The sequence below is a fragment of the Electrophorus electricus genome, chromosome 2, assembly GCF_013358815.1.
Source record: "Electrophorus electricus isolate fEleEle1 chromosome 2, fEleEle1.pri, whole genome shotgun sequence".
NCBI lineage: Eukaryota > Metazoa > Chordata > Actinopteri > Gymnotiformes > Gymnotidae > Electrophorus > Electrophorus electricus.
Genome location: NC_049536.1, coordinates 17,593,757 through 17,604,486, shown reverse-complemented (window position 1 = coordinate 17,604,486; position 10,730 = coordinate 17,593,757). Strand labels below are relative to the sequence as shown.

The 10,730-nt window shown below is 36.6% G+C and overlaps 1 protein-coding gene across 2 annotated transcripts in view; it reads left to right on the top strand.

Moving 5' to 3' along the window:
- Nucleotides 1–10,730, top strand: part of osbpl8 (oxysterol binding protein-like 8) — a 59,453-nt gene continuing 48,723 nt past the window's right edge. For both annotated transcript variants that reach the window (XM_035520705.1, XM_035520704.1), the window contains exons 1-2: nt 1–522; nt 6,438–6,528. In XM_035520705.1, the coding sequence (XP_035376598.1) occupies nt 6,484–6,528 (45 nt within the window). In that variant the 5' untranslated portion in view covers nt 1–522; nt 6,438–6,483. The remainder of the gene's footprint in view (nt 523–6,437; nt 6,529–10,730) is intronic.

Below are 10,730 nucleotides of genomic sequence, written 5' to 3'. Positions count from 1 at the left end.
TGCAGTCGATTTACACTGATCTGTGTCTTGTCAAGATCTTCCCAGCATAGCACTGAGTTCATCAGGCAGTATCATAATAACCCGTTACGAGATCACTTTAAGATATGTTATTGTTTGCTAACGTCACATGAGCCAGCGGAACGACGATTTGGTTAGCGGTAGACCAAACTTCAGATCACAGATGTGGTAAAGGAAGGAAGATATACGCTGAGCATCTTTCAAGACATCGTTGAAATTTGGACTAGGTCTGATCTAGAATGTCCTGGCTGGCGAGGTGTACATTCATTTAAACACATAGACAGCTAACGATAATGATTTATCTTCGATAACAGCCATTAACAGTCTCGTAATGAGTAACACGTAGGTTAGCCTGCTATGGTTCCTTCCTGAACTACTTATCAAACACTTAGCTATCTTAGCTAGCGATCTAGGCAGCTAGCTACCCAATATTCAGTTTGTACGGTCTTCAAAACAACTGCATTTCTGGGATTTATACAAGTGCCTTTGGTGCATGTTATCAAGGTATGTAGTTCTGCATATATTGCAAATATTGCATATTTGCATCTGTTTGTGTTAATGCAGCTAACCTAGCTAGGTTAGTAAAATCGAATTTTTCATGAATCTACACTATCGGACGTTTTGGCCACCTGTCTCGCTTCGTTTCCTTTAGCTAACAAGCTATGTTATCTATCTAACTAGCTTGCTAGTATCCTTACTGATCTGCTGCTAGTCTTTTTTTAAAAGCTAGTTCAAAGTGGGTGATTGCTCATGAAATAGAAAGTTATTATTATAGTTTATACTAATTTGTTTTCTTGATTATTTTATTCCCACGCGAAATATATAAACATTTAAATTACGACTGTTTTACAGTTGCAACCACCAAATTTTACATTCTTCAGCAATCAGTTTGTCAACAGAAATGTACACTATAAACCAATTTAGTACACTTGCTGCAGTGTTTTCTCCCACAAATACGTGATAAAATGTCCAGGAATTGAACATTCTAACATTCTGCTATAGCTGATATGATAACATAATCTACACAGTACATCATTAAACGCTTCTAACCTGATTTCTGTCCTGCCTCAGTCTTTACTTTACATCAATGCATACCATTCCATGTCTGCTAGTACATCACCTTTTAATTAAAGGATTGTGGGCAGAATAGGACAAAAGTACAACAAATTCCTGTTATATATAAATTTGAGAGCATAAAACTTTATTCTTTTTTTGTTACTTAGGGACATTTTTTACATAATCAGATTATATGTGATTTATAAAAGATTCATACCAGAATAGGGATATTAGATTTTTACCTTTTTACTTCCAACCCACATGAATGCTAGTTTTAACCTTCTAGACTGTAATGAAAATAATCTAGCTCTAGTGTTGGCCTTGGTCATATTATGCCCAACCCATTTAAGACAGATCTGTAAATGTGTATTTAATAGAAGATTAGATTATGATTTTAAGATGGAAGATTTGTTTTAAAGGTTGTTTCACAAAAACTATTACTACTATATCTTTCTGTAAATGATATTTATTTCCTTTGCTTCTGTCACCCCCCCTTCTCCCCCACACACAACCTTTCTTTTGTTTTGTTTTGCTGGACCAGACTAGAAGAAGTATGGCTGACCAACTGAGTTGTTTAGCTTTGCTACTATATTGTTTATGTACATGAACCTACAGTTACATGTTCATGTATGTATATCTAATGTTAGATATGTTTCAGTGTACCTGATGTTGGGTAGCAACCAGTGTCATTTATGTATATCTGCTGTATTTATTCTTGATTAGACTACATTCTTATCACTGATAGTTGCAGAGAGGAAAATAGGTTTAATAAAATACTTTAATGTGGTTATGCAGCTTTACTTGCAGTGTTGTGATATGTTAGCTATCTAAGTGATATGAAGGAACGTGGGGGGCGGTGGTTGCTCAGTGGTTAACGTGCATGATTTGTGTGTGGCCGAGTTGCTGTTGTTGGGGCCCTGAGCAAGGCCCTTAACCATCAGTTGCTCATGTCTAGGTATGGGCTGCCTGGCAGTATCCTAGCCCACACCCATCACTGGCATTGATGGCATAGCAGTCTGCGGTGGTATTCTGTACCTCTGTTCTACTGTGTATCATGAAGGAATGTGTAAAAGAATTGGCATGTGCATGCAAACAATGAATGGCACAAGCGACATTTGGTAATATGCATACATCTACTGCCTTTCTTCATAAATTAGCAGATAGTTTTACTCACAATGATCCCTTTGTTGAAACGAGTATGCATGAGGGGTCTCAAGTTAGTGGTACATATAAGGTGGTTAGCATCAAAGACAGCAAATATGTGGTCATCTGTAATTGGAGTAATTGTTGTCTCATTAATAGCATAATTAAGTAAGTAACTAGGTAATTGGGTGGATTGCAGATAATTTGGAGAAATAATTTGTCTTATTTTTCCATCATTTAGGTTATCATCTAATGCAGAAGAAAATTATATATAACATTATATTTTGCTGGATTGTAATGTGAGATGTTTATGATGAAGATTGCTGTAATTAATATTAATCCAGCATGTCCAATGCAAAAAAAGGTGGGAGGCCAGACGGGGCCAGTGGCAATCTCGGGGTGTCACAGTAAAAAAAAAAATGCTGTGACACTTAAAAAGTCTTTAATTGCACATCTAAGCTATAAGACCATAAAATGTCTCAAAATGTCTTGTATTTGAAAATGACAAGTATTCTATTTTAAAATGACTACTTTTTTTAAGGGGGTGTGGGTTTGGCTTGGATTTATGGTACATGTTTTTACATTTTGCAGTATGCATCTGTATGCAGTATTCGACCAAAATACATTTTTCCAGTAAGTGAAAGATACCTGGATGGTGTACTACTTTCGCCAAGTATTCCAGTATGCAACCAGAGCTATGTTTGTGGTGTGTTGCATCCTGTCATGCAACAGTGGCAGAAAATCTTTCCCAACTGGGCAGAACCTTCCAACCAGTCTTATTTTTCCATCATTTAGGTTATCATCTAATGCAGAAGAAAATTAAAACAAAAAAAACCCCACCTTTTATTTTTGCCGATTATAAAGTTTTTGATGCTGGAGATCAATTTTCAGTCATGCTTTATATTTCCTGATTCACCAGGGTCTTGTCAAATAAAGTGAACATATACATGAAATTATTCAGAAGCTACACAGTATTTTCCACTAGGTCTCCTAGACATCTCCAAAGTGCCTAAAAGTGCCTCACCAACTGCACATAGACATCAGTCACTACATCAAGTGTAAAATAATTTATTTATTTTTGCTAAAACTACAACATTGTTCAACAACTTACTAAAAGACAATATTAGCTTCATTATAGCTTCATTGCTAATAGGCTAAAGGGTTATGCTGGGAAAAATACTGTAAATTTGTAAGGATTTGTGCCAGGCCGTGGCCCCCTCCGGCCACCAGAGGGAGGCCTCGAGTCAGGCACACCACTAATCAGGCTTAACACCCAACAGCTGGGTTAGACCTTATATAAGCCCAGTGATGCAGTCATTACCAAAGTTCTGAGCCAAGCTCCTAGATGGTAACTTCAGGTATTGAGGTCTGTGAGCCCTAGTGCTCTACCTCACTTCTTATCTATGAGGGTGTTTTCGTTTTTACACATCCCCTCCCCTCCCCAGTTTTCCCCCTTGTTCTACACCTTACTTCTTTGCTGTGAGGGTGTCTGTGTTTTTACACTCTCGAGTCTATCTCTCTCCTGAGACTTCTCTTACCCATTCAAGTTCCTCCCCATTTTCTGGTGTTAGGGAAGTTTTAGTTTGGTTTTCCCCAGTGTATCGGGGTTGCCATTTCTTCCCGTGATGTCCTTTGTTCTCTCTTTTTCCTTGCTCGGCATGGTGTTTAGTTTTTTCCTTTTGTTTTACCTGATCCAAGATCTAACTGTTCTGCACACTGGCCCACCATTGTTAGAGCGTGCTTGCTCACCCAGTAGGCTGTTGGTGTCATCACCTAGTTGACCTGGGTTGGAGATCGCCTTACAAAATACTGTAATACTGTAAAGAAATAGTATGCTTTCTCATGCATACTTACAATTTGTAGTAGGATTACAAATTTTTCCAGTGAATGGAAACATCCAGTGATTTGTGATGCAAACATCGTAGCTAGTCCATGCTAGAAACCATTGAACCACCTCTCAGCTTCCCGCTCGTAACTGCGCCCAAACAACTCTACATAAACTTTAGTGAAAATAAACCTCTTCCTTTCAATGATGTCCAAAAGTATTGGCAATCTATCTGATTAGAACGCACAAGCAATGTTTTGCAGTGGGCATGGCTCTAGCTCACACAGTGGCTGCCCAAATATGGCAAGTGACTTCACTACGTTGCCAGTCATGCCGATTGCACCTGGAAAGCACTTGTAATTTGATGGGCCCCTCTCACCTTCCACCTAACACCTTTGTAGTCAATAAATGTGAATGAGTGTCACTCAAATAAAATAGCTCTTTATGGCGCAACAGCAACCATGGAATCTAAGAAAGGATGGTCTTATCATTCTATTCAGGAACACTGCTATGTGAGCTACATGCATTTTGTGGTAACTAAAGGCTTGTGTATTTTGTGTTGGGTTACAAAGGAAAGGAATGCATTTTTTTTTTGTGCAAAGATGTGAGCAAACATCAAGAACTTTACTAACATTCTATATACTATTTAAACATGTCACGCAGTTGCTTTGATGGTAATTGAATTTTCTGTGACAATCTCAAGTTATTTTATTACGGAAGCAAGTTTTAAAAGGTCATTGAAAAGGACAGGCGCAATTGTTGTAGAAATTTACCAAAAAAACTATTCAGCATGGGATTTCTGGTGAATGGTTGCACACAGGCAGCTGAAAGTTTGTAAACAGGTACTTGTATTAGTCCTAAGAAATTTTATATTGATAGATGTACTGTATTTTAAGAATATTCAATACTATCAAATGATTTATTTGATTGTCAGATCAAGTGCAGTAGGAGGTTAACTCAAAGGTTGCAGTATTGGTAGCTACAAGTGTTTTTTACTGATGCTTTATCAACAGGCTCCTTTCTGCTAATAGTAGTGGTAATGTTAGCTTGCTACTCTTAGCAAGTATTTAGTACTGCTTTTGGTAGAAGCTCTGTTGTCATTGTCTGACTTACACAGTCTCTTTGTACCCTTTTGGTTGTAGGTAAGCTTTGTTACTTAGCATTAATGTTACTTGCCTTATACTAGAATTGTAGTGTGAACAGATGAGCATCACTTAGTGCCCTCTGGGCACAGCTGTTTGTATTGTGTCATTATGAATCATCCAGGAGAGGGCAGAAAAGAACTGAGAAGTGCCAGTATGCAAGAAAGTCACGATGCACCAGTAAAATGTAAAAGTACCTAAACTGTGTACCAACCATAGAATGGATAAACATCAGTGGTGGGCCATCAGGGATTTATGTTTTAGTATATTTTTCCATGAATATGTATTAAATAATTCCTAATAGTCTGTTGTGTTCATTTCATATCTTTTTTCTTGGTTTTTGTGTAGATGTAGGAGACCCAATTATTCCAGTGAGTCTAGGGTGGGCAGGCTGTTCTGGTATATAGCAGCATAAGTTCATCTATGGTACCCATGGTAGCATCAGTTCATTTACAGGTGGGACCGAGACATTTTCATAGATATTTTGTAACAGGTATATTCTGCTGTTGGCATCATCTCTACAGTAGCATGCACATAAAACCAAAACCTGTAGCTTTGATCTGTAAAGATGAACAGCATTTGAATAGTCCATGAACAGTAAATGTGCCAGTGAGCTAGCTGTAGTTCTGTCAGGTTTATCTGTAGCAACATAACTAAAAGGGAGGGCCAGAAGATGACCACAGTCTTGAGGGCTTTCTGAGACATTGCATTCCACCCAAAAGCTTGAAAATAATATGTTTTTAGTCTAGAGTGTGTCTGAGTCTCAGATTAAAGCCTGAAGGCTATTACATAAGTGAGGGGCTTTATAGGAGAAGGCTCTACCCCAGCTGTAAATCTTACTAATTCAATGAACTAAAAAACCATACATTTTGAGAATGCAGTAGGCAGGTACGTTATAGTATTCAGTGAGTTCACTCAGGTACTGTGGGGCCAGATACAATTTGTTCCAATCTGATGTAATGTCCCAGCAGCTTTGGTCTTTGGTTTATAGTTAACAATGAAACATGTTCATACTTAACAAGAAAATTGTATTTCCTTATCAAATTGATAAAAGGTCATGTTACAAAAATAAGTATACTTTCTTGAAAGTTGCAAAGTACAACTTAACAAAATGTTTTCTCTTGCTAGTTAAGGTTAATTAATCAACAGAGGAGTCTGTTAAGCCATCACACTCAGTATTCAAGCCTGACCCTTGCAGCTATGCAAAAGGTTAATGTGTGTATGTGAATATGTTTGGGTATGTGTGTCCACAGATATGCTCTGCTTTGAGCTGCATTGACACTCAGTCTTTGGAGAAATATGGAACTTTGTGCTGACATGCAAATGGATCCGGACAAAGCACTGGTGAGTAACAAACATATATATGTCCTGAAATTGTGTGCTAAATTTTCTAGAATAAAATTTGCATCTTGCAGATATGTTCTCAGATTTAAAAAAAATTGAAATATCTGAATTATACAGTTCACCAGTGGATACCAGAGCCTGCATCTTATGTTTTGATCAGACCAGAGGTTCTAATCTGTTTGGTCCAAATGAAGAAAACATAGATGCTGATTTGCTTTACATGCTGCAGATATAGTAGTTCAGCTATATAAGGCATTCTGTTAATCATTATAAAATTATTAAGCAGTATGCTCTTTAAGCAAAACAAGAATTCCACAATGATGGTCATAATTATTACTAACATTATTATAACATTAGGATTTTTGGAATGACGGAATTTAACCTTCATGGAAAAAAAAATATTGGAGATGATAAAGTAATTAAAACTAGCATTTATGATTCTTCCATGAATATAAAATGTGATTAAAAGAAGAGAATACTTTGCTTGTAAACTTGATAATGTTTAGTTTAATTTATTTGTATCATTAAATATCATTTTGCAAACAGCTGGTGTAGCGCTGATAGCACTGACACATTGGCACTGAGCAACAGCACACATAGATACATAAATGAGACAGAAACTAAAAGAGGCTGTTTTCAACATCCAAGGCAATTAAATGAAGGCAATTGGGCTAGGGAAGTGAAAGGTTGAGAACAGAAAAACAGCCTTGTAAGGAAAAACTTTTTTTTTTTTTTTTTTTTTTTTTCCCTGGCCCAAAGAAATTAAACAACTCAAAGTACTTGGCAATATTGCACATTGAGCAGTAATTGTAGTGCTAAGCAATAATAATATTAATGTTAATAATAGTAATGCTTGTATAACATTAGTAATTATAATATTATTAATACTGCTATTCAAGATACCCAAGGTTCCTGTACAAAAATATCAAAGAATATAAACAAAATAAGACAACAAATTAATAGCCACCAACATTCCTGGTATTAACAAAAACATATCCTGATGTCCAGTGCGTTATCTTGGCATTGCAGGCTAGCTTGGTGAGTCTATTTTACTATCCTAGCTAGCTTTCTAGTGTTATTTAATAAATGCCATTAAATGTAGAAATGTTAGCATTTGTCTTCTAAAATCTGTGAAATTATTTCTAATTTTTGAGAATCTAGCTTCAGCCTGTTAGCTAGCATCACAGGTGAACTGTCTCATGACTCGTGAAGCACTGTTACTGGCCCAGCTACTGGCCAGGCAACTTGCCCAGCATTTTTTCCTGACTGTATTGGTCCTTGCTCACACAATATCAAACTCTTTCACATGATGCTATACTCTCACACATTCTCTCAAACTCTCATACATACACTATCATAGAACTAATCTAGTGTTAGCATCTGGTGGTATGTATGCAGTAGTAATTATGATAGTGTATATATATATATATATATATATATATATATATATATATATATATATATATATATATATATATATATATATATATATATATATTGCCTTAAAACTCCCATGCCATTATGGTTACTTAAGCTTTCACACATTCCAGTAATATTATTAAGTACTCTCAAATAGAAAAATAAAGATGCAGACTCAATAATTAATTGAAGAGAATGACATGTCCTGTGTTTATTTAAAGTTCAATATAACATACAAATGAGGTATTGTCTGGAGAATGTCTAACAGTCACACAAAGAACACACATTTTTATAATTTTTAGAAGTGATTATGTAATCACCCCACCTTCTTTACATACTAGTGTTTGAAATCTCCACCACTATATCCAAATATACATTATTCAATATATGTAAACTGAGATCCAACTTTATGCAAATTGAAACTTGACACCATTATGTCCCATTGGAATAATTTTTTTTTTTTAAACAAAGATGATGTGGACTCACACCACCAAACACCTGCAAGATAAAGTCTTTCTCCTGCACCACTCTGTCCTTGGTAAGACAGCAAACCTTGTTTTGCGGCAGAACTTCTCAAAGTCTAGTAACAAACATGATCTTTCATAGTGCTAATGAAGTTATTTCTCACGGGAACATTCCAGAGTGATCTGCCTTAGACTTTCACAGAGGCCTTGAAACCACCTGCATCAAAGCTTCTGCTCTGGACTTACAGACCTAAAAAGTCCTCTTGACCTTAAGATACCCCAAATCATTTTATTACTTAATTTATACAGTTGTCCAGTTCTGCTACGATTGTCTCCAAACGTAAGGTGTGTATTTTTTAAAAAAACTTTTAAAGACAGTGATCTCATTCAAATCACCTGGTGTTCATCGCAATAACATTGTTTCTTTCAGTCCATCTCGTGATATCCTGGCCTTAGTCCAAGACCTGACACAGAGGCCTTCTGAGGCTTTACATTGAAGCCTTCTCTCTACATAATCCAGTTTATTTTAGACCATCTGCATTCTTCTGCTTACAATATAATTTTATTACTTCACCATATAGAAAGGATGATGTCTCTGCTTTGCAGATACTTAGAAGATGTAAATGACCTTAATGTTTCTTCACCAATTTTCAACTATATAAATATACAAAATCCTCCTCTTTTGTGCTTACCAGAGTCTTTGTTCCTATTATACAGTCTTTCCTGTCACTGGGCTAAATGTCTACTAATCTAATGACCTCAACTGGAATTGCTGGGTTGAGCCATGTTTCTGTAATAATCTCAGCAGGCCCACATGTGTTTTTGGGTAGTTGACAGTTCCAGCTCTTCCATTTTTTGGGACCAGTCATCTTGCATTTGAAATGAAGAAACTTGGCAGTAGAGTTTTGCGCGTGTCTTTCCTTAGCCTAGCATCTATACCGGCTGGTATTGCAGACCCTTATTGTAATTGTTGGGTTTTTTCTTATTATTAGGAGTCCAAGCACCAAATTGTATTTGTTAGTGTTTTTCTTAATATTCAGTTAAGCTTCGTTAAGCTTCGCTCTTAGATTTTGAGATTTTTAATTTGCATATTACTCAAAATTGCATGTTTTTGAGTGTGAACTAGGTTTGTTTGTTTGTTTGTTTGTTTGTTTTTTACCAGACTACTTTGTTTGAAGTGTTTGGCTAAACCATATAGTTTTGCACAAATAGGAGCACCAGAACTGAGCTCTTGGGCTAAAAATATTTTTGCAAATTTCAGAGGTAGTTCAATATTATCAGATTGGCACAATCAAATGACTAATGTCATTGTATGAACTGTAGACTAAAACTTTAAAACAGAAGTATTGTGCAAACCAAACCTTGTAAATCTAAGTTAGAACTGAAGACCAGCAGCCCTGAGAAAATGGCAGAAAGTACTGAAATTGTTAGCCTGGTAACTAAGACGAGCGAAGGAGTGTTTGTCAAATTCAGCTTCAGTCTGCAGTCAGTCAGTGAGCTCAGTGTGCAAAAGTGTAGAAGATGTCGAGACAGGTGTAAGATGCATTACAAACAATCTCTCATAATCAAGACATGCTGTCTTAGTTGTTATTTACACTTGGGCACACTAATGATTGGCTGTATGAGGCCATCAACAGGCTAGAGGATCAGGAGAACAGTTCCAGGTGCAATAACATAAAGATTACTAACCATCTTGAATGCACAGAGGGTGATTACCCCAAAGACTTCTTTGAGACATGGCTACCAAAAATCCTGAGTCTCACATTGAACGGATTAAGATGGACAGATGTCATCACAGTCCTGCACAACTGCGGACAGAGTCAGCAAAGCCAAGGATTGTTTACTATCGCTTGCACAATTACCTGGAGAAACCGATGGTCATGCAAAGTGTGAAGCATTGATAAAATTGCAATCCCTGGGAACCACATACACTTCTTTGAGGATTTCTCACCCACTGTGGAAAAAAGGTGATGTGTGTTTCTGCAGGTAAAGAAGTTACACATACACCCACAGAAAGCTTTTCCCTGTATAACTGTGCTACATGTCACATACGATAACAAGGTCCAGCTTTTCAGAATTATAGCTGAAGCACAGAGATATGTTGAAGAGATGCAGAAATACAAGACATAAAGGACAGTTGCAAGGTAAACCAGAATTAAGTTGATGCACATACAGTTTAAATATTGTACAAATGAGGTTAGTGGGCAAAACTGTTTAGGTTGATGAGGTTTCAGATATAGGAATTCAGTGTATTGTGTTATTTTGTCAATTTATGTTTCGTGTTAATATGAAGCAGTCAAATGGAAGGAGATATTGAAA